General features: G+C 65.0%; 1 protein-coding gene across 1 annotated transcript in view; it reads left to right on the top strand.

The window, feature by feature from the left end:
* The first annotated feature begins 433 nt into the window (after nucleotides 1-433).
* FOXO6 (forkhead box O6) overlaps nucleotides 434-22368 on the top strand; it is a 28216-nt gene continuing 6281 nt past the window's right edge. The window contains exon 1 of the mRNA XM_082777716.1: nucleotides 434-966. Within this exon, the coding sequence (XP_082633842.1) occupies nucleotides 520-966 (447 nt within the window). The 5' untranslated portion in view covers nucleotides 434-519. The remainder of the gene's footprint in view (nucleotides 967-22368) is intronic.

Genomic DNA, 22368 nt, shown 5'->3' with positions numbered 1-22368 from the left:
GGCCGCTGAGCCGGGGACCGGGGGGCCGGGGGGGGGGACCGGGGACCGGGGACCGGAGCCGCCGCCGCCGCCGCCCGAGCCGATGGACGCGGCCCCGGGAAGCGCCGCTCCGGAGCCGCCCCGCGGCTGCTGAAGCCCCGTCTGGCCCCGGGCTGGCGGCCCCCGAGGAATATGCGGCGCCCCCCCCGGCCCGCCGCCCCCGTTAGCCGCCCGTTCCCCAGCGCAGAGCCGGTCGCTGCAGCCCGGTAGAGCCCGCACGGACCCGGTGCCTCCCCGCACCCGCACCCGGACCGGTGCCCCCGCCCCCGTGCCCGTCTCCCCCCGCCCCGGAGCCCTTTCCGCGCTCCTCTCCCTTTTTTTTTTCTTTTTTTTTCTTTTTTTTTTTAATTTTTATTTTTTTGAAAGATTTAAAAAAAATTTTTTTGGGTGGAAACCGACCGTACCTGCTGCTGGGGCGGGGGGCGGGGGGTGGGGGGGGTGGGAGCGCAGCGCCGGGAGCTGGGGCGGGGAGGGGGGACCATGGAAGAAAAGCTCCAGGCGCATCAGGTGGAGATCGACCCGGATTTCGAGCCGCAGAGCCGGCCCCGCTCCTGCACTTGGCCGCTCCCGCATCCCGACTTCGCGGCGGAGGACGAGGATGGGGGCGCGGCGGGCCCCCCCCCGGCGCTGGCGGCCGGCGGAGCCGAGGGCACCGAGAACGCGGCGGCGGCCCCGGCCGAGCGCAGAGCAGCCGCCGCCGCCGCCGCCGCCCCGCCGCCGCCCGGTGCGGATGTTGGACAGCTCCGCAAGGCCAAGACGTCCCGCAGGAACGCCTGGGGGAACCTCTCGTACGCCGACCTCATCACCAAAGCCATCGAGAGCTCCCCGGAGAAGCGCCTCACCCTCTCGCAGATCTACGACTGGATGGTGCGATACGTCCCCTACTTTAAGGATAAAGGAGACAGCAACAGCTCCGCCGGATGGAAGGTACCCGCGACCACCCCCACCCGCCCCGCTGACCGACTTTGCCCCGCTCCCGGAGCCCCCCCCCGCCGGTGCTCGGTGGCCCCGCGGCTTGGTCGGGTTGCGGGCAGGGGAGCGCTGCGTGCCCCGGCTCCGTGCGCCTCGGCCCCGTTTCGCCGGCTGCGCTCGGGCCGGTGCCGGGCAGGGCCGGGGCGCCCCGCTCCTCCCCGCACAGGGCACGGCGGCACCGGGGCGAGGGGCGATCCCAGCGCCCCTCTGCACCGGGAGCTCCGAAGGGGACGGCTTCGGGATGGAGGCCGGCGGTGCTGGGGGTGCTGGGGGCTCCCAGCCTGCTCCCATCCCACCGGGGTGTGCAGCACACGGGGTCCTCTGGTGTCCCCGGGCAGGTGTCCCCAGGCTGCCTCGCGCCCCGTGTGTGGCAGCACGGGGGCTGCGTCCCCTGCCCCTCGCAGACCCCACAGCTCCACGCTCGCATCCCCTGACCCCTCTCCCACCGGTGTCTGCGAGCCTCCTTCCCCTGGCTGTGCCGCACCGGAGCCGACTGGGGGCACCGGAGGCTGGGGGGGCTGCCCTGACCCCCACCACCCCCCTGGCACACTGCTGCTCTCCGTTTCCGTGGTGGGCAGGGGAAGAGATCGCCTGTGTCCAGATGGTGTCAGTAAAAAGGAGACGGTTTCTCTTAAGCCCTCCCCTAAGCCCTGTCACCTCCAGCGTGATTAGTGTGTAACGAGGCTCGGGGGCTCTAATGCTGCCCTGCCGCGCTGGTGGGCTGACCTTGTGCTGGCACCACGCGCCCCCGTCCCCTGCAGGTGGCCCAGCCTGGCTCGGCCGCTCGGGGGGCTCTTTTGGGTGCAAACAGGGCCCTTTTGGAAACAGCGAGGCCAGATGCTGTCTGTCTGTGCCACCTGCAGCTGGGCTGTGGGAGCTGTTGGTGCAGGTGGAGGCTGTGCTCCTGCTGGGTGTGCAGGGGCAGCGGTCCCGGAGCAGCCGTGTCCCCGTCCTGCGCTGTCGGGAGCTGTGGAGGAGGCAGCAGGAGGCACTGGTCCTGTGGTTCTGCTCCAGCCTGTGCCTCTGGAGAAACCAGCATGGCCTCGGGCATGTGTGGGGGGAGCTGGGTGTCCCCAGGGCTCCCACCCGCTGAGGACAGCGTGGGGGACACGCACTGAGCGGGCCTGGGGCGCAGCAGGGTGCTGGGCTGGTGGCAGGGAGTGCTGGGTGTGCTGGGGGCTCCCAGCAGCAGCTCCAGTCACCGGGGTGTGGAGCATGTGGGGGTCCCCTGGGTGTCCCCAAAGGGCAGCCCCAGGAGCAGGATGAGGGGACGGGGCCGTGTGTGGAAACAAGTTCATGTGCCGAGCCGTACATGGGGATGGGGCCGCGTCTGCCTCTCGGGGCTGGTGCTGGCACACGGGAGGTGGGAAGTGCCGTCGAGGAGACACTGGCAAAGCCCTCCCTGTCCCTTGTCACTGGGGCTCAAGCCACCTGCAGAGGGGTGACCGGTGTCCTCTCTGGGCGTGCAGGGGTTCAGACAGGGCCACAAGGGGATGGTGGCGATGCGTGGGTGTGTTGGTGTGGGTGCGCGAGGCGGTGGGGGCTGCCTGTCCGGGGCTGCCCGTCTGGTGCCCACTGGCACTAGCTCTGACTTCTGGCCTCTGAGCAAGGACAGGCAGGACTTTGCAGGCAGGACCCTCGTGGTGTGGCCTCACCCTCTGCCAGCTGTCACCTGGCTGTGCCCTTGCTCATCCCATGGCCACCAGCAGTGCCGGCACCCCAGTCATGGGCCTCCCCCAGGGAAGCCTCTAGCAGGGAGCGTGTGGGAGCAATGCTGGGTGCCCAGCTCTGTCCCTTGTCCCCCACACCCTTCCTGGTGTCCCTTGTCCCATGGGGCAAGGATGGCGGCTGGGCTGTTCGATGTCTGGTGCCAACCGAGCCACTCGTCCTGCACAGGGCGTCATGGATTTGGTGTGGGGGCTGTGTTGGTCAGAGGGGCTGTGTGGGTGTGCCAGGGGGGCCAAATGCGTGGCCCCACACTGCAGAACTGTGGTGGTGTCAGTGCATGGTGGTGCTTTGGTTCATGGGGCTGGGGGTGTGGGGACCCGGGGCTGTGCTCGCGGTGTGTGATGTGCCTGAGGGATGAGCTGTGTGCTGGGGTGGCTCTGCAGGACGGGGACCTGGCGCTCTCCAACGCGTCCTGAGGAGTCCCATCACCAGCCAGAGTGGCTCTACGGTGCCTCTGCCACTGTCCCCCCACTGCCCCCCACCGCTCTGCGGTGCTGCCTCCCTCGTCCTGGCACTGGAGCAGTGTGTGGGGACCCTCCCACTTGGTTGTCACTGCCTTGGACACCGTTGCACCAGGGGTTAAGCACCCGTGTCCCTGCTGGCTGTGCCCTGCCCAGGGCAGGCTGGCAGCTCGGTGAAGCCGCGGGAGCACCTGCAGCGCTGGGCAGTCAATTTTGTAGTAACGAGCTGCTCGAAGCTTATTAAAGAGCCCCTGGAGATGCCACGTCCCTCCTGCCCCAGGCCTGGGAGAAGCATCACGGATTTAAAGCGTTTCATTACCGAGCACAGTGGCATCGGAGGGGGGTCTCGGGTAATGGGCTGCTTCTTTAATTAGCTCCTTCGCAGCCTCCCCATGCTGGGGAGAGCAAATCGTGGAGGTCGGAGAGCCAGGCCGAGGGCTTGGCTTCCCTGTGGGGCCTCAGGGTGGGCTCTGCCACCAGGACTCCATCCCACATCCAGCCGGCCATGGGGACGCTGCGTCCGCACCCGGCAGAGGTGTCTGATGTGTCCATCAGGGCCATGCTCCCTCGGGCTGGTTCTGTACATCGTAGGGGAAGGATGCCAGCACAGGGTGTGTTTCGTGATTTTACTGTGAGGTAAACTGAGGTACAGCACCTAAACGCTTGTCTGTGCTCAGCAGTGGGACCAGGACCCTATGGGGCAGGGGTGCTCCGGCCCCGTGGAGGATCCCAGGGCTCCGAGTGCCGCAGCGGCTGGGCTGGCGCCGCGGGCACGTGCGCCAGGAGCTGCTGCTGCTGCTTCCCGATGCAGGGCAGCAGGCGCCCGTGACTGACAGTTCTGCTTAATTAGGGAGTTGTTATTTTATCAATTCCAAAGCGCTTGAAGTTTTCTGCTCCAGCTCACGCTTTCCACTTGTTAATGGGAAACCAACACCCTCCGTCAAAAAGGCAGCGGCACGGATGCATTTTAAAGGTTCTGCTCGCTCCGGTTTGACATCCAAAATATAACAATCAAGCAATCAGCTGGTGGATGCCTGTTTGATGCGGCTCTGACAGTGCTGCAAACCTTAATTTCCCAGCCCTCCCCTCCACCTCCTCCTGTATGGCACTGGGGCTGCAGCGTGACGGCAGGCAGGGGCATGGAGACACAGGGTCCTGGTGGCCTGGGGGAGCACGGGGCCTCTGCAGAGGCCCCCAGTGCTGCTGTCCCCATCGTGGGGTGCAATGGGAATGAAATGGGGAGAAAAAGGAGTAGAAAGGGCGTTAGGATGCAAGGATGGCCCAGGGGCCCTGTGCTGTGAGGTCAGGGTGTGCAGGGGGCTTGGCTCCCGGTCCCTTCCTCTCCACAGAGCCCATAGCTCCCTTGTAGCCCCCGCAGTGGGGACAGGGCCAGGCTCCCCCCGACACATGGGGGACCCCAAACCCTTTGAGCATCTCAGGGATGCAGCGGGGGCTCCTCGCCTGCCCCTGTCCCCAGCTCGACAGCTTGCTCAGCCCCGAGCCACGGTGATGTGCTCCCGTGCACCACGGTGAGTGCCAGGGGCACGGCCACGAGGAATCCCCCAGGATCCGCTCCTCCTTCCCACCTTGCTCTTCTATCTCTTTCTGGAGATTTTCATCTTCCTTCCCTTTCTTAATTTTTTTAATTTTTTTTTCCCCTCTCTTCTGGAATCGCTTTTCACGCAGCGCTAACTGCTGAAGTAACACAAACCTGCTAAATGGTCCGGCTTTATGATAGCATAAAAATGATACTACAGCAGTGAGTGGGGCTTTATTAAACCCAAGGGAAAGGCTCCAAATGAACAGCTTGCTCCGCTCTTAGCTTCTCCCCCCCACCTTATTTTTAATAACCGCTGGAATATAAACTACAGTTAAGATCCTGCGGAGTAGATGAGCACTCGCAGCCCGGCGCCTGCTATCTGTCTATCCGTCCGTCCATCCCCGCGTGCGTGTCCATGCGTGCGTCCCTCCCTTCAGCTCGCTGTCCGCAGCCCGGTGCTGTGACGTGAGTGCCAGATTCCTGGGCTGGGAAACGAATTTCCTGGTGCTTGGCTTTTGTACTTAAAAGGCCTCATAAATATTTTGTGTGGATGCCGTGCCCCAGCGGAGCGGGCTGGAGCCACGGGAGCTCCTCTGCCCCGGGGGGGCCTGGGCAGGGTGCTGCCACCAGGAGCTTTGCTTTGGACGCTTTGCTAAAACCCAGGGGATTTCCATGGCAGCCTCTTCCCTGCAGTGTGTGGAGGCAGGGGCAGGACTCGCACGCTGGCCCCCATCCCTCGGTGCAGTTTTTGGCTGGGGAGCTCTGCGTCGTGCCTATTGCCACGCATGGGGGCACCCCCAGCCCCACGCTGACCTCTCCATCCCCGCTGTCATCCCCCAGCCCCGCTGCCTCCCTCGGCTCACATGTGGCCACGGGGATGCTCGGGAGCCAGGCACGGCTCTGCCGGGGTCTCCCCGCCCGCATTACTTTTAATTAGCCAGACGCTGTGCGCCAGCTCTGCTCTCCCGCTGAAGGTGCCTGATTAGTGCCGAGGTGAAAGGCACTTTGGGTTACGGAAGGACACTCGGAGAGGCTTGCCTGTCTGCCGCTGAAGCTCATTTTGGACAGCATCTGTTCATTATTATGTGCTGCCTTGGCCGCCCGCCAGCAAGGAGAACTGAAAGCACGGCACAAAGATTGCTTTCACCCGCCAGGGGGGCGGAGGCGGCCGGCGCTGGGAGGGGGCGCGGCGGCGACGTGGGTGCCGGGTGGGGACCCCCGGAGCGGGCTGGTCCCTTCCCTGCCCAGCCCCGGGGTGTCCTGAGCTGCCCCCTGCTGTGGTCTGGATGGGGGTGTCCGGGCCCTTGGGACTGCCGCAGTGGGGCTGAGCAGTGGGGTCTGTAGGGGGGGCTTTTTCCAGAGTCCCCACCACCTCCAGCACTTTGTGCCCACTGCAGGAGGGACGCAGCAGCTCCCGTGGCTGTGGGACAGAGGAGGTGTCCCAGGGGTGCTGGCAGTGGGGACTCGTGGTGATGCAGGATGGGTGCTTGGTTTTGCTGCCTGGGCTCCGGCATGGCCAGGGCACAGTGAGCGATTCTGTGGGGTGCCCGCTGCATCTCCACATGCTTGAGCACACATGCAGCAGCTCAGCTTGCACACCCTCCCTTGCACACCCATGTGCGTGCACATGTGGTGCACGTGCAGCCCCGCTGTCCCCCGGCCACGCGTGTGCACGTGCGCAGGGCTTGCCACGTGCGCTCCCATGTGCGTGCACGCCCGCACGTTGCAGTCAGGCACGCGTCGTGCGTGCAAGGGCAGCGCAGGGAAGGACTGGGAGGGCACCCCTAGAGCCCGGCCCCCTGGGATTTGGGGTTGTCGGGAGCGTCCCCGTGTCCCCGAGGGACAGGGAGGGGTCAGGGCCTCGCTGTTGGGTGGCGGAGGCCGGGCTGCTCTCTGAAGTCACGGCTGTGTCTCGGTGGGCATGGGGAGCTGAGCTGGGAGCCGAGAAGCCACCTTTGGTTTGCTGGGAAGAAAAAAATGGAGGGGGGGGGGGAGAAGAAAAAAAAAAAAAAAAAAAAGGAAAGAAAAGAAAGGCGAGGGTTGTTCGAAGCCGCCTGCCACCTGGCGCGGTGCCAGCCCGGGGACGCTCCGGAGCAGACATGCCAAGCTGTAATTGCAGACAGGCTCATTTCAAGAGACGAGACGGTTATTTTTAACTCGCGTTAAGGTAATGCACTGATCTCCAGCCTGCTGGTTCAAAAGTTCAGCCCCACCGTGTCCCCCCCCAGCTCACCCACCCCACACTGCTGCCCACCAGCTGGGGGCTCCTGGAGAGTGTGGCGCCTTCCCGGAGCATGGCCAGGCCCCCCCGTGCCCCCCGTGCAGCCTGGGCCATGCCCCCAGAACCTGGCTCCAGTCCTGCCAGCAGAGGAGGCGGCTGCGACCCCAGGTGCACGTGGGTGCAAGGGAGCACTCAGCGGTGCCCCCCCGGGGACCTGCAGGCTGTCAGGGTGGTGCAGGGATGCTGATGACCGTCCCCATCTGCAGGGTCCCCCCCGTGCTCGTGGTGTGCCCTCATGGTGGGGGCTGAGCCTCTAGGCCGGCTACTGAGCCCGATGTGCCCAGTGCCGCAAGTTGGTTCGCAGGGGGGTCTGTGCTCTGTGGGGCTGGAGACCCATTGGTGGTGGGGCTGCCCGAAAAACAGGCACTGTTTAATTCAGCTCTTTTTATTATTATTTTAGCTTAAAATGTATCACAAAGCACCAACGGGGCTGCTCCTCTGCTGGGGAGCCGAGCTGTCGCTGGCGGCAGGGCAGGGAGCGCGGGGATGAGTCTGGCACCTGCTCCCCGAGCCCCTGACCGGAGCATCGGAAAGAGGAGGAGAACCCCCCACGGGGTACCAGCGAGGCGAGAGCTGTAATTAGCACTTTGTCTCCCTTCAGCCTCCCCTGCCAGGGGCTCAGCCGCAAGGAGCCAGTGCGAATGGAAGCTCGGGGTGCTCCCGAGTGGGAGCAGCCTGTCTGTCCGTCTGTCCCTGAACGCCCCCACACTCTCCTCACCCTGCTTCGTGCTGTCAGCAGTTCGAGAGCTGTGCTGGAGCTCCCCGCGGCTCTGAGATCCTTTTGTCCTCGGCCATCGCGTGGCCGGGATCGCGGCCACTGGACATGGCTGCTTTCGGGTTTTTGGCAGAGCACGGTCTGAGAGGACCCAGGGGGAGCTGGGACCTGCTGGGCCGGGAATGCCAAAATCCAGCGTTTCCCGCGTGCTGCACGGAGTTCCGCCGCTCACCAGGGCTCAGTGCTGGCCCACGTGGCTGTGCTCTGGCTGCCGGGGCCGATAAATCAGGGGGAATTGCTCGGTGCGTCGGCGGGGAGTCGCGGGCTGTTGCTGGTAATGAGTTCAAGCAGGGTGGCACCGGGGCTGCTCCTGGGCTGTGACCCGGACAGGACACCTCCTGGCTCAGTGCACGGCCAGCCCCACGGGGGATTGTGCACTTCCACACCCCACGTGTGCAGATCAGGGCCATACAGCGACCATTGGCTGCAACCAGCATCTGCTGCTGCTGCACCGGCGAGGCCTCGAGCATCCCTGGTGCGGGGCCGCCTGGCCGTGCTTGGGTCCGGGGGTTTTTGGTGCCACGTCCTGGGCTGGCAGCACTGTGCTCCGGCCCCAGGTGCAGGGTGTGTGCAGAGAAGCAGGCAGGGAATTAACAGGCTCGAGCAGCGACAGGCTCATAAATTTGGATTTTTTTTTTTTTTCCCGAGTCTGTCAAACCTATGTCTGTCCCAGGGATGTAAGACAGCGTTTTATTGCTGCCTGCTTGATGGTTGTTCCCTTCTCCTCCGCTGCCGTGATTTATCTCTGCACTTTGCGCTGATTGGATTAGAAGTTTAAATGCTAAGGGTGCATAACAATATATTTTTCTTATTAATATTAAAAAATCATTATTGGATTTTTTATAGTTCTGTTTTGAATTGAATCCCCTTGCTTGATTTATTCTCTCTCCCAGAGTAGAATTTAATGCTAATAGGAACAATCATTGCTTTGTTTTGAATCTTTGACTGTTTGGAAAACTTTCCCTGCAAAGGGAAATTACAGCATTATTAAGAGTCCATTAAAAGAGGGTTTGCCCATTCCTGGCTATTACCTGCGAGCTGGAGAGAAAACAAAAAACAAAACAAAACAAAAAAAAAAGCAAAGACAAAGAGTCTCTTCTGTAGGGCTTTCTGCTTACACCCTTCCCTAGGTGTAACGCAATTATCACGCCAATTATTGTAATCAGCTCTATTATGTTGCAGGTATTAATTGCAGGTCCCATCGGTTAGGTTTCTTGTGGGACGCCGTGCCGTGGACACGCACATCGCAGCTCAGTCTGACCCGGCCGCATTGGCCTGGGCACGGGCGGTGCCGGGGGACTCGGCCAGCTCCGAGGGGCACCGGGTGGCAAGGGGACAGTGGGGCCAGCTGCCCGCTGGGCTGCAGACCTTTAAGACAGACGGGAGAAGCGCGGCAGCAGCCCCGTCCGATGCTTTTTGCTGCAGTGCCCACGGGCAGCGGGTGCTGTAGCAGTGCAGTGGGGAAGCTGTGGAGTGGTGCTGGAACCCCCTGCCCCAAAATTTGCACCCCAGACTCTGCCCCCTGCATGCTTTGTCCTGTGTCCCACTCCCTGCACCCCAAACCCTGCTGCATGCACCCTGCATGCTTCGTCTTGCATCGTGCACCCCTATCCTGCACCTTTCATCTTGCATTGTGCACCCTGACCCCAAACCCAGCACCCAGAACCCTGCACCCCACACTCCGCACCCCACCTGCCCAGCCCTCCAACCAGCCATTGCCCCTTGCAAACTGTACCCACGCCCCTCGTGCAACCCGTACCTTGAACCCCCCTGTACACCCCATTCCCTAAACCCACACACCCCGAAACCCACCTGTGCCCACTGGGCACCCCGTCCCCGCACCCCACCACCCTCCTACCCATACCCAGCACACCCCATACCTGGAACTCATCTCCCACCACCTGCTCCTTGCTCCTGCCCACCCATAGCTCTGTTTTCCCGGTGCAGGGGGTGCTGGAGGGGACAGCTGGGACCTTGGGATGTGCCTGGGACACTTTGGTTGCACAGGGTCACTGCAGGGTGCATCAGCTGGGGGCAAGCTCCTGTCCCCCCATGCCTGCTGTATCCTGCACCCCATCGCTCCTGGCCTGGACCATGCCCAGGGACCTGGGAGTGCGGTGCCACCCCCAGGGTGTGACAGGGTCCCCAACACCCCTGCCCACAGCCCCAGTGGGTGCGATGTGTTTGGAGACCATGGGGGGCCCCGTGCTGTGGGGATGCTGCTGCCGCTCCCGCTCACCCCGTGCTCCCACGGCGCACTGCCAGGCCTGCAGAAGAGCTTTTCCACCGCTGTGGCAAACGCGGGCAGCAGAACAGAAGCCCTCAGTGTAATGAGAAGATGCCAGACGGGTGCGTCAGAGCTGGGGCTGCTCGGGGCGAACCCAGCCCCGCCATGTGCCCTCCCTGACCCACGGCGGGGGCAGCCCCCAGCCCTCCTGCGACGCTGCCTGGAGAGGGGCCAACCCCATGTGGCCAGGCTGCCTTCACCCCACGTGCAGGGGCGTCCCCCACCCCATTCCCATGCAGCCCCGATGCAGGCGCCGTGTCCTCAGGCGTCCTCCCCGCTCTCTCGGCCAGGCTGCGTGGGGATGCTGGCGCTGGCCTCTGCTCACCATCCCCGCATTTTTTCGTGGCTGTCCTGCTCTTGTTTTCACTCTGTGGTGGAGCCTGAGCCCACTATTGAGAAGTGGCTGCGTGGGGCAGCTCCCGCCCAGGGCCCTGCTCTGGTTGTGGGGCCATGGGGATGGCAGCGGTGGGGGGTTGAGGACAGAGGCATGTGGGGTCCCCAGGGTGCACAGTGCAGTCCTGGCTGTGTCCCAGCACGTGGCCTGGCCCTGGCCCCAATTCTGCCTGTGGCTTCTCAGAGGAAGGGGGGACAGGATTTGGGCACCCCCAGCACAGGGTGCAGGGCAGGGGGGTGCAGGTCTGGGTTTAGGGGCTTGGGGAGATATGGGTCCTGTACCAACTGGTGTGGGTCACCCTGTGGCACCTGGGGCACGGCATGGGGAGGTTTGGGGTACGGCACCAAGCAGTGTGGGGTGCAGGGCTGGGAAGTGTGGGGTGCTGCTGCTATGGGGAGGCGTGGGGCAGCAATGGCCTCGGGGTCCCAGATGCTGTCCCCTGCCCTCCCCGTGGCACAAATCCTGCTCCTGCCTGCCTGAGCGAGCAGGACCAGGGGGCTCCTGTAATTATCGTGCGCTCTGAATAATTCATGGCCGTTCCCAACAAAGCCTCTCCCTGCCCCAGCTCCCCCTACACCGCCTGGCAAGCACCGGCTGGGGCCGGGGGGTGCTGTGAAGGGCGGTGAGGTGGGGACAATGTCCCCAGGCTGTCTCCATCCCAGAGAGGTCCCCGTGGTTGTCCCCTCTCCTCCCTTCCTCCTTGTTACAGTGCTGCTGACAGTCCCCGGGGTGACTGGCACAGGGACTGGGCTCTTTGGGGGTCTTGGCACAAGCACTGAGCACCCTGAGCCGCCCCTGCAGGGCCGGGTTTGTGCCGGGGGGAGGCTGAAGCTGAGTTTTGGCTGTGGGGCCGGGGGGGCTCCTGGCACCGAGCATCTGCGAGGCTGGGAGCCGCCAGGGGTTAAATGAAATAAAGCCGGTGTGAAACTTTTGGCTCGGGAGCTGCAGGCAGAAAGTGCATTTGTAGCCGCAAGTGGCCGCCTTGAAGACAATCCAGATCTGTCTGGGAGCCGTCTGCTGCTAAAACCCTTTGATCCACTTACTTCTCCCCGGGGAGCTCCCTGCAGCGCTGCTGCTAATGCCCCCGTGGCGACAGGGGCTTAGCTGCCAGACGGCTGCAGGAAAGCCCCCCCCTGCCAGGGGGGCGGCAGCAGCAAAATGGGGAGAGAGGGGCTTCTGGGGGGGCAGGAGGGATGCCTCCAGGCTGTCTGCGAGGCTTGGCGAGGATGCTTGGTGCCAGCCCCATGAAGATTTTGGTGCCACACGAGCCCAGCGTGTCCTTGCACCTCCTGCACTGGCGTGCCCCGGGGTGCTCACGGGGGTGTGGGTCCTCCTCGTCGCCACCCCTGCACCCCTGGCAGGGCCCGTGGGGCAGCTGTGCCCCCGTGTTTGGGCTTTATCCTGGTGGGGTTGTGCCCGGCCTCACTGTGCCCAGCTGGCAGATGCAGGGATGGGGGCGTGGAGCTGGGTTTAGAGCCAGTTGGGGACCCTTTGCTGGTGGGGAGGCTTTTCTGAGTAGGAAAAGCAAATTTGGGTCAAATTTGGCCCATTTGAGGAAAAAAAAAAAAAAAAAAAAAAAAAAAAAGAGAGAGAAAAGTGGCAAAGGGCAGAGAGGAGGCAGCCCCTGTGGGGTTGGATGGGATGGGGGTGGTTTGGGGCCACGCTTTGATTTGACTTCAGGAAGTGTGCAGAGAGCCTGGAGCTGCACCAGCTGCTGTGCACGACCTCATGTGGGTCTGGGGGCTTGCAGGGTGCAACCAGCCTCCCACTGGTCCCCGCTGTGGGTGGGCGACTTTTGGATGGACCCAGGGGGCCTGGAGCAGGATGAGGCCGTGGGCAGGAGCAGGGGCCCGGTGCTGCCTTCCCCCGCAGGGGCTGCAGCCGCTGGGCTCTGGCACGGTGCGGTGCTGCCCGCATTTTTGGAGATGCCGAGCATCCCCAGCGGCAGCACCTCCACCCCGAGCCTCGGAAAGGGGACGAGTGGCCGGGGATGGTCGCGGGGGGCAGGCAGCGGGGGGCCGGAGGTGTGAAAGGAGGCGACGGCCGGGCGAACAAAGGCTGCATTGAGCCCCGGCGCTTGGCCGCCCCGCCGGCAGCGGAGCAGGAGGCCGGCCAGGAAAAACAGGGCTGGGAGCGGGGAGCACATCGTGTCCCTGGCTGGGGCCGCCGCAGCCCTCGGTACATTCTGTAGTGGAGGAAGCTGGCGCGGGGACGCGCTGCCTCGCCGGCCAGCCCCGCACATCTGACCCCGGCGGGGCCACGGGCGCTGCGCCCTCCGACCATGCTAATTATCTGCTTAATGAGCCCCCCCCCCGAGGCCAGCCGGACCCCTTCTCCCACCCGCCCTGGGGGGCCGCAGGCTCCTCGCTTCTGGGTCACTGCAGGGGGAGGAGGGGGGGCGGCTCGCAGACAGCGAGCGGGCGCCGTGCCCAGGAATTCGAGGATGGTTTGCAGGCTGCTCTGCCCAGGCAGCAGCGTCTAATTCAATTAGAGCTCGGTGTCACGCAGCCGGGAGGCCGGCAGCGCGTGGGAGCGGGTGGGGGCCCCTGCGGGGATGGAGCCCGACTGAAGGGCTGCCAGGTCCCCCGGGAGACGCCCGGATGTCACCAGGCTCCCCCCCAGCCCCCAGTGGTCGGGGTCCCCGTGTCCCCCCACGGCCATCCCCTGGTGCGCGCTGGGCAGGAGCAAGTGGGTGGCATCGCCCTGGTGGCAGCTGCCTCCCCGCAGTGCTGGGGGAGTTTCCAGGGCTTCCCCCCCCTATCCCAGCCTCATCTTCCTCCTCCTCACTGCCCTTCCCCTCTCCAGCCCCCAGCTGCCCCACAACTGCCCCCCAGCCCTACTGCAGCGCTCGCCCCCCTCCTGCCCCACCATGCAGAACCCTAAAGCCCAAATTAGCGACCACAAGGGCTGGATGGGGCTGAAACCTGCGTGGTTCTGCCTCTCCCTGCACCCCGGGGCCTGTGTGCTCCTCGTGGCCCCGTTCTGGTTCCTCCTGTCCCTTTGCCAGGCATTTTGTCACCCCTGGTGCTGGTTGGCAGGCGGGCTGTGCCACACAGAGGCCGGGCAGGTTTCTGGGGTACTGTGCTCTGCAGAGCCCTGTCTGCACCAGGAACAGCCCCGAGGGCGCTGGCTCCTCCAGGTAGGCGAGAGGGACCTGGCCCCACTGCAGCACCCACGGCAGAGCTCGGGGCGGCCCCACGGGCCTGGGGCAGGGCCAGTGGCTCGGGCAGGCTCCGGCTGATGCAATTCTTGCCGTGGCAGGTAGCGCTGCCGAGCTCCTGCGGGAGCGGCAGGAGGGGAATTGTTGTGCTCCTGTTGCTCTGCAGCATCCCGCGGGGATGCTGCCGCCTGCCCAGGTGTGTCCGCATCCTGCTCGCGCTGCTGATGCTGTAGGTTCACCCCAGAGGGGAATTTCGGGGGCTCCTCTGGGGGAGCAAGTGTTGTGCACAGCTCTTCCCCTGCCCCTTCTGCTTTGCTGCGTCCCTGTGTGGCTGCGAGTGCAGCCCAGAGACTACCCCGTGGATTTCTTGTCACCCTGTAGCATCTGGGGGGTGGCACCCTGCCTGGGGGGATGGCATGTCCCCACCCACATGCATCTGGGGTTTACAGCTGGGGAAGTTTGGGGCATCTGGGGAAATCTCGTCGTGTTCCTGGTACTTCTGAGCCCAGTCCAGGGATGCTGGGGGGTGGGAGCAAAGCCCCTGGCCGGGCACTGCGGGATGCACTGGTGCTGGGGGGCTTCGTGCAGGGGGACCCTCCTGTCACCCTCAGGTACCTGCGGGATGTCGCCGGCCCCGCCGTTTCCCTGGCAACAGCGATGGCATCCCGAGCACCTCGAGCAGAGTTCCCCTGCATCCCGCGATGTCATCAGCCGTTGCCCGGGCAACCCAGCATCCGCAGCCGGGCGGGCGGCGCGGGGAGCACCCGGCACAGCCCCAAAAGCGGGGCGAGGGGCGAGGGGTGAGGGGTGAGGGCCGAGGGGTGAGGAGCAAGGGGTGAGGGCAGTGCCCAGGCTGTACCTGGGCTGTGGCTGTGGGGGCCGTGGGTGGCCATGGCCATGTGGTGGGGACGGGCTGGCAGGCCCCAGGGTTGTGTTTTTGGGACCCGGGGGGAAGATGAAGCACGTGGCCCGGCAGCGGCTCTGCCTCGTGCTTGGGAGTCCAGCAGCTTGGAGGTGGAAGGGGAGAGGTGGCTCAGGGACGTGGTGTCCATCCCGTGTCCCACCCCATGTTCCATCCTGGCACCGCTGGGCTTGTGGTGAGTTGGTGTTCCCAAATGGTGAAAAGCCAAAAGAGGCTGAAAAAAAGGCTCTGGGTCAATGGTGTTTCCCTTTTTGTGTTCACCGGTGTGCGCCTGCTTGCAGCCAGGTCTGGAGCAGCAGCCTCAGGGAGGGCACTGGGGGGCTCCATCCTCAGCTGCAAACCCCCCTCCAGAGCCCCAGGCTGGTTGTACAGGGAGGAAACTGGAGCCTATGGTGCTGCCCCCACCTTGCGCAGAGCGCCTGCACAACAAATGGCACAGGTCCCCACTCTCATGGGGACACGGGGGGGCCGTGAGCCCCCTGCCCGCCCCGGGCTCGGCAGCTGATGTGCATGGGGGAGGCCCCCCCCCCCGCCGTGAGTAAGCGAGGGCTGGCGAGACCCCGGCGCGAGGAGCTGCGGGGGCGGCGGGGGGGCCGCAATTAGCAGGTGCAAGGCAAGCTGCTGCCGGGGGGCAGCTGAGTCACCGCAACGCACCGCCGGCTGTGCGCCTGTGCACGCACACGTGGGCGAGGGGGGGCCGGGTAGGAAGGGGATGCACGGGGGGGGGGTGTGTGCCACGTGGGGGTCTTGCCAGGGGCACACGTGCGTGGGGTGACGCAGTGACATCCCGCTGCCAGTCAGTGACATCCCCGGCACTGGGGGTGACATCCCACCTCCCCGGGGCTGCTGGGGCCGCAGCGTCCCCATCTCCCTGTGGTCCCGCAGTGGCCTTGACCCGCCGAGGTGACATTGACCCGCCGAGCGTGTCGCCTGTCTCGTCCCGGCAGGATGCTCGCGGCAAGGGGGCTCTGGGACTCCCCCGGTGTCGCCCCCTCTCCCAGCAGGGGCTGCGTGCGGCTGGGAGACGCTCGATGTCCCTCGGGTCCCTGCGGCACCGCACTCGGTGACAGCTCACCCGTGCCACATTTGCCTGCCCCGTTCTGCCCATCCTGCGTGGGCGGCGGTGGTGGCATGGGGCTTTGTGCCCCCCATGTTCCACACACCGGGGGTAGCGATGGAAAAAAGGGAGATGTGGGGGTTTGGGGGGATGTACTTTGTGGGTTTTTTTTTGGTGGAGGCTACCTGCGGTGCTGCGTGTGCCGGTGTGGGCGTGGGGCTGGCTGGGCTGATGTGTGGTCAGGCTGGTGCAGGTGGGGGGGAAATGGGGCAGATGGGGCCGTGCTGGGGGTGCCGGCTGCAGCGGGGCTGCTGGTGACATTTTGCCTCCAGCTTTTCCACCGCTCTTTTCTGGAGCCCTGTCACCGGCTGGGGCCGCAGCCAGCCCGCAGGGTGCCGGGGCTGCGACGTGCAGCAGGCAGAGCTGGGCAGGGAGCGGGGACAGGACGGGGGCGGCGGGGACAGAGCAGGGGGACCCGGCACTGCCACTGGCTGGGAATTGCGCATGATCTTCACAGACATTTGTCAAATAGGGACTTCGTGCAGCATTTCACATTTCTGCGCCGTGCAGCCAGGCCCCGTGCCAAATATTCTCTCCTCTAACCCAAAGGCTCGGCATCCCCAGCCCTCCCCTGCGCACCCGTGGGGCTCAGACCCACACAGGTATCTGCTCCGGGCTCTTCAACAACCAGGTCATCTTAACAGGAATAAGGCTGGGGCACAGAATGTGTTTCACCAGGAGGGATCCAAGGCAGGGATGTCCCCGCAGCCCCAGCCACCTGCCTGGTGCCTATCTGCCGCAGGCTGACAGTGATGGTGATCCCAGTGCTCCCAGTGCTCCCAGTGCTCCCAGCTTGCTGGCAATCCCTGCTGGCATGGCCAAACCATCCCCTCGCCTCCAGAAGCAGGACATCAGGGGTGGTGCAGGAAGACACTGGGGATGGAGCAGGGTATTTGGGATGGAGCAAGGCGGATATCGTGGTTGGAGCAGGACATTGGAAACGGTGCAGGGAGGACATCAGGGATGGAGCAGGAGGACATTTCGATGGACAAGAAGAAGGAGGGTTTGGTTCCGCAGGAGCAAGGACTTGCTGCTGCTCTGAGCACCCCCACCATGGGGGTCCCAGGGGACCAAGGGGCTGTGGTGAGGCCGGGCAGATGCAGAGCAGGGCAGGCTCCCTCCTGTGGGTCCTTGGAGACTTGTGTGCCCTGGTGCATGGCCCTGTGCCCAGCTTCCTGGGCCACCTTTGAGTGCAGTCCAACTCCAGAGTATATCACAGCCCAGAAAGCAGGAACACCGCATGGCTGGGTCCTGTGGTTCCCTTGGGAGAACCCCCAAAATGTTTTTTTTTTTTGGGGGGGGGGGGGTTTGCAGCTCTGTCCCCAGCCAGCTGCGCCCTGGTACCTGGCTTGGGGGCAGCCAGTGGGGAGTTGAAACGGTACCCGAGGAAAAGGGAGCGTGGCTGCTTTAATTATTTGGCTGCGGTAAGAACTTGGTGTGGAGGAAATTGAACCCAGGGGAAAAAATACTGTAATTTCATGCAAAAATTACATGGCAGCTCCGTGTGATTTACTGCAGCTATTTTGGTGGCCAACTCTGGGGTGTAATTAGAGTATTACTGGATAAGTGGCTGATGGTGGAGAGGGTCTTTCCAAAGCGTCCCAGCCAGTGTGGCGCGATGGAGGGGTCCAGGCAGGCCGGGGCTGGGGCGCTGGTGGGGACGCAGCAGCCCCTGAAGGCTGGGAGCCTCGCTGCCTCCTGCAGGAGGCAGGCGCCGTGCATGGCATCCCTGGTGGTGCCGGCGCCCTTGGGACCCCGGAGGGAGGCACCGGGGCTTCTCCAGCTCTGGGGAGTCTTGTTGCGGGGTGAAAGCATGGCTCTGTGTGTTGGGTCCCTGGGGGAGCAGTGCTGGTGGGATTTCCCAGCGTGTGGAATTTGTGGGGTGCCGGGGGAGGATGTGGTTTGCTCTGGGGCTGGCTTGGTGCCGTGTGTGGGACTGGGTGGGCAGCACTGCCAGGGGGATACAAAGGGAGTGTGGCCTGACCCCGTGCCCGCCCCATCACCTGCAGCCACCCCTGCTGCTGCTGCTCACCCCACAGCATCACCGCGGGACCGGGCTGCATCCTGTGGGCACGGACCCACAGCCAGGGCTCAGAGACACACCTGGGGGACCCAGCCCTGCACCAGCCGCCCTGGGAGCACCACATTAATTATCCAAGTCTGTCCTGCGGTGATCTAACGAGCCCTCAGGGAACGCACAGGGCGGCCCCGAGGTGCTCGGGGATCAGAGGTGGTGCAGCAGCGCAGGATGGTGGTGGTGCAGGTTCCTCCCTCAGCATGCACCGCAGCAGAGCCCAGCAGTGTAGGGATGGTCCCAGCAGCATGGGGGCTGTTTTGGCCCCTCATGGCCTCAACACACCAGGGAGAGGCTGTGGCTGGAGGAGGAAGTGGCCCTGGGGAGGCCCTTGGTGGGTTTTGGGTCTGTTCCAGGAGAAGCCAAAGGAGGAGTGGAGCACACCCTGGGCCGGGCTGCAGGAGCTGCCCTGGGGGGGTCACCTGCTCACTTGGACCCTTTGGGTGGCAGCCGGGGTGGGCTCAGCTTCCTCTGTGCCTGCCTTGGCTGAGGCTGGGTCCTCCCTGTCCCAGCCCTGGGCAGCTCCTGGGCAGCTCCACCAGCCCCAGGGCACCCCCGCATGCATCCCCAGGTACCCTCAGCCCCACATTCGGGCACCCGGGCGCTGCCTCCAGCATCACCTGGCGCTGTCCCCTTGCACCCGGCCTTGTCCCCTGAGCCTCATCCCCGAGCAGGGAGGATGCTGGCGCTGTGCTTGTGCCCCGGGGGCAGCGGGGAGAGACTGCCCCACCACAGGGGGCTCTCAGCGCTGGGGACGAGGTGGGGGCACGGGGAAGATGCTTTTCGGAGGGGGCACGGAGCGGCAGCAGCTGGCTAAAATAAAATAAATCGGCTGCCATGGCGACGGACACACTCCCACCGCACAACTCGTAGCAACCAGCTGTTTGGCAGTGGCGGTAACCAGGGCTGGGAGGGGGATGCGCGGCCGCCCCATGCCTGCCTCCCCTGCTGCCGCCACTGCCGCCGCAAGGAGCCTCCCGTGACGAGGCTGGCAGAGGCCGACCTGCCCCCTGCTGCCCCCACATCCCCTTTGGGCAGCCCTGCTGTGAGGGAAGGGCCAAACCCAGCAGCCTGTGCTGTTTATCCGGGGTTTGGCACCCGCCTGGGGGGCTCTGGCACCCGCCCGGAGCTCCCGGCGTGTCCCCACGCTGCGTGGAGGCTGCTGCCGGAGGCTGTGGGGCAAACACTGGGCATGGGGGGCAATTGGGGGTGGGTGGGGGCCATGGCTGGGTTTGGGTCAGTGCCTTCTCCTGATGGTTTGAAAATAGCTGGCACCGCTCATGGCCAGGATGGGAGGGAGGCACGGAGCCAGCCACGAGGCTCAGGCCATGCCAGGCCCATGGGGTAGCGAGGGGGGCACAGCAGGGCCAGTGGCTGGGCCCCCCCCCGAGCCCCAGCTGCCCCTCTGCCCCCCTCCCCCCAGGGGTGATTAGCGGCCCCTAACAAGATGCCGGCCGGGCTTCGCCTGACATCCTTGCACTTCCCATAACACGGGAGGCAGGCGAGGCCCAACGCCAGCCGTGCTCATGGCCTCCAGGCTGCCGCCGGCCTCCTCACATGCCAGCCACCTGCGGCAGAGGGCTGGGGATGGCCGCGGCCCGTCACGCCTCTAATGGGCGCCTGCTTCAATTAGCAGCAGTCAGCCCGGCTCTGCTCAGCGGTGCGCTGACCCGAATTCGCTCGCCTCCGCTCGGCAGCCGCCGGCGAGACCCCCGCGGTGGGCGGCTGCCCCCGCACGGCGTGGGGCTCCCCGGGGAGGCTGGCGGCCTCGCTCTGCCCCCCAAGTGCCCTTCCCGGGGGTGCCCGTTCCCCTCTGAGCCCCCCCTGCCCTGCCCGGCTGCAGGAGCAGTGCTCGGGGGAAGGACGGGCTGGGGAGGGCCCTGGGTCCCCATGGGGGTGTTGTGGGGCGTTGCGGGGGGTGGCTGTAGGGTGCTATAGGATTCTGCAGAGACAGCTGCGGGGCACAGCTTGGGGTGCTGCGGGGCAGCATCAGGGGCTGGCTGTGTGGCTGTGGGGCAGCTGGCAGGGGGTGCTATGGGGCAGTAGTGCCGGCTGCTATGGGGCAGCACGGAGCACGTGCAGCCACACCGCTTCCCACCCGATGGGGGGCTGCCGGCTGCCAGCGGGTGGGCACTGGGAGAACGGGGCAGAGGCTGGAAAATTCCTCATGGAAGAAGGGAGCAGTGACAGGGGTGGTGTCCCTGCTCTGTGCCGTCACCTAGCAGTGCTCGGTGGCAGGAGGTGCCGCGGGCACCGGGGGCGCAGCCACCCCCTGGCACACGGCGCTGCCGCACTGAGCCGCTGCCATCTGCTCACCAGGCAGGCGTGGGCTGCGCGCGGGATGCACCGCAGCGGTGCCAGTGCTGGTGGGCTGAGCGCAGGGGCTGTGCCCACGCTGGGGCAGCGGGGGGCACGGTGACATTGGTGGCAGGCAGTGGGGCTTGGCTGTCCCCAGGGGACGGTGGCAGGAGATTGGTGGCTGCCCAGGGCATAACGGTGCCTCAGTGCTGGTGTGGGCTGTGCTGTCACCCGTGGGAGGACGATGCCTTGTGCTGCTGTCACCTGGCAGCGAGCGCCCTGTGCCACCTCCAGTCTCTCCGTCACCCCTGCGTGGCATCCCCCCCGGGACAGGGCACCATCAAGGCTGTTGGCAGCCTCTGCCCCTGCAAATATTTCCTCCAATACTGGCAATTTTTGTGTGTGAGGAGTAAATAAGCATCAATTAACCCCCGGAGTCACACTCATGCTGCCGGAGAGCGGGTGGCAGAGTGCTCGTTAGTGGCCCTACACTGCTTCCTCCCAATAGCCTTCGTGCGAGGCCCCGCCAGGCACCGGGCTCATTAGTGGGCTGCAGCTGCAGACAGGGCAGATGTGGCCAGTGTGTGGGGCCACAGGAGGGTGCAGGACATGCAGGACAGGGCTGGATTTGGGGTTTTTGTGGTGTTGGACTTTTGATGTTTTGCTCAGAACGTCCCCAGGTGATGGATGGAAGGGTGGCAGGCCAAGGGACAGTGCTGGGGACAGCACACAGGAGCGGGAACCGTGGCAGGGACAGGGCAAGTGAGCATGTTGCAGATGAGCCCCAGTTTGCCTGAGCTCTTGGCACAAACTCGCAGGTGGCTCCAGAGAGGTCCCTCGGATGCCTGCTGCCCAGCTCTCCATGGGGGAAAGTGCCCAAAATCTGCTCTTGACCCCAAAGTCAGCGAGTTGGGGTCCTGCAGGGTGGGTGCCCCAAATGATATTGGATCTGGCCCTTCCCAGGGGCTTCGCACAGCTGTGGCATGGCTCAGGGTGCTGCAACGCAGCTGATGTCTCTGCTGGGTTTCCTGGGAGCCAAGTGCTGGCTCCCAGCGGCTCCTCCCTGGGACAGGGGATGGGGGTGTGGGGTGGCACCCTCGGCACTATGGGCCCTGCCTGGCAGTGCCAGCCCTGTGCCCAGCTGGGCCTTGTGTGCTCCTGCTCTCGCTTGGGTTGCACTTGTGCCATACCCTGTGCACCCCTGTGGGATGTCAGCCCCCCACACCCCCACACCCCAAAGCCTGCAGCCCCCCAAGGCTGGAGGGGTTGCAGGGCAGGAACAGGCATGTGGGCAGCAGCTGGGTGCTGGGGGTCCTTGCAAGGGGAGTCCCCCCCAGGTCTTCCCCAGCCCCCTGGGTTTTGCCGGTCACGGCCCCCCGCAGGCAGCCCCTGGCCGGTCAAAAGGACGCAGGGAAAACGCTCCCAGCGCTGCTAGATGCAAATTACCAGTCGAGTCACTCATCCAGACAATGGGGTCCAGCTAATCCTTTTACAATGGGACTAATTGCTAATCAGACCGATTTCACACTGCCTGTTCCCCTGACAATGAGGCTCGGCGGAGAAGGGGGTGAGGATGCTCCAAGGGAGCACCCACCCGCCCCGGACCAGGGCACAGGGAGCAGCCCCGGCAGCCGGGCTCGGGGCAATGCAGCACTGGGGCAGCCCCTGGCATCGCCCCCCCCCGGGGTGCACAGGGCTTGGGGCTGCCTGCAGCGTTTGGGCAGCGAGGTGCACAGCCCAGGGCGCCTCCTGCTCCTCCAGGCTGCTGCCTGAGATGGCAGGGGCCTGCTGTGGCTGGGGGGAGCCCTGGCATGCTGCGGATGAGCTTTGGAGATGGGGGGTACCTGCCCTCTGCCGTGGGGCTGTTGGGGGGCAGGATGCTGAGCCTTGGCGAGGGGCATGGGGTGTTGGATGTGCAGGGGTGTAGCTGGCACATGTGGGGACAGGGAGGGGGCGCAGGCTGGGCAGAGAGGTGATACAGGACAAAGCAGGGCAGAGCAGTGCAGGTGGGGTCCCTGCGAATGGCATTGGCCTTTGTATGCACCCCTGCGCCCTGCCAAAACCTGCCAGAGCCCCGGTACGCCCCAGGCAGGTGCTGACATGAAGGCTGCCGGCCCTGCAGGCTGCGATGTCCCCTGCATGTCCCTGCCCCGCTGAGCCCCACGTTTTGGGGCAGGCGATCAGGCCCGGGGCTGGGTGCTGTGGGTGGCAGTGGGGTGGCAGGGGCAGCGGGGTGGTGGCAGCAGCTCCCTGCCCACCACTGCTAATCAGCTCCTGCCTGCCCCTGCCCTGCGCCCTGCACCCAGGGCCTGGCGCGTTG

This window comes from Aythya marila (genome assembly GCF_965140915.1).
Source record: "Aythya marila genome assembly, chromosome: 22".
In the NCBI taxonomy this organism is placed as follows: domain Eukaryota; kingdom Metazoa; phylum Chordata; class Aves; order Anseriformes; family Anatidae; genus Aythya; species Aythya marila.
This window is presented reverse-complemented; position numbering and strand designations above follow the sequence as displayed.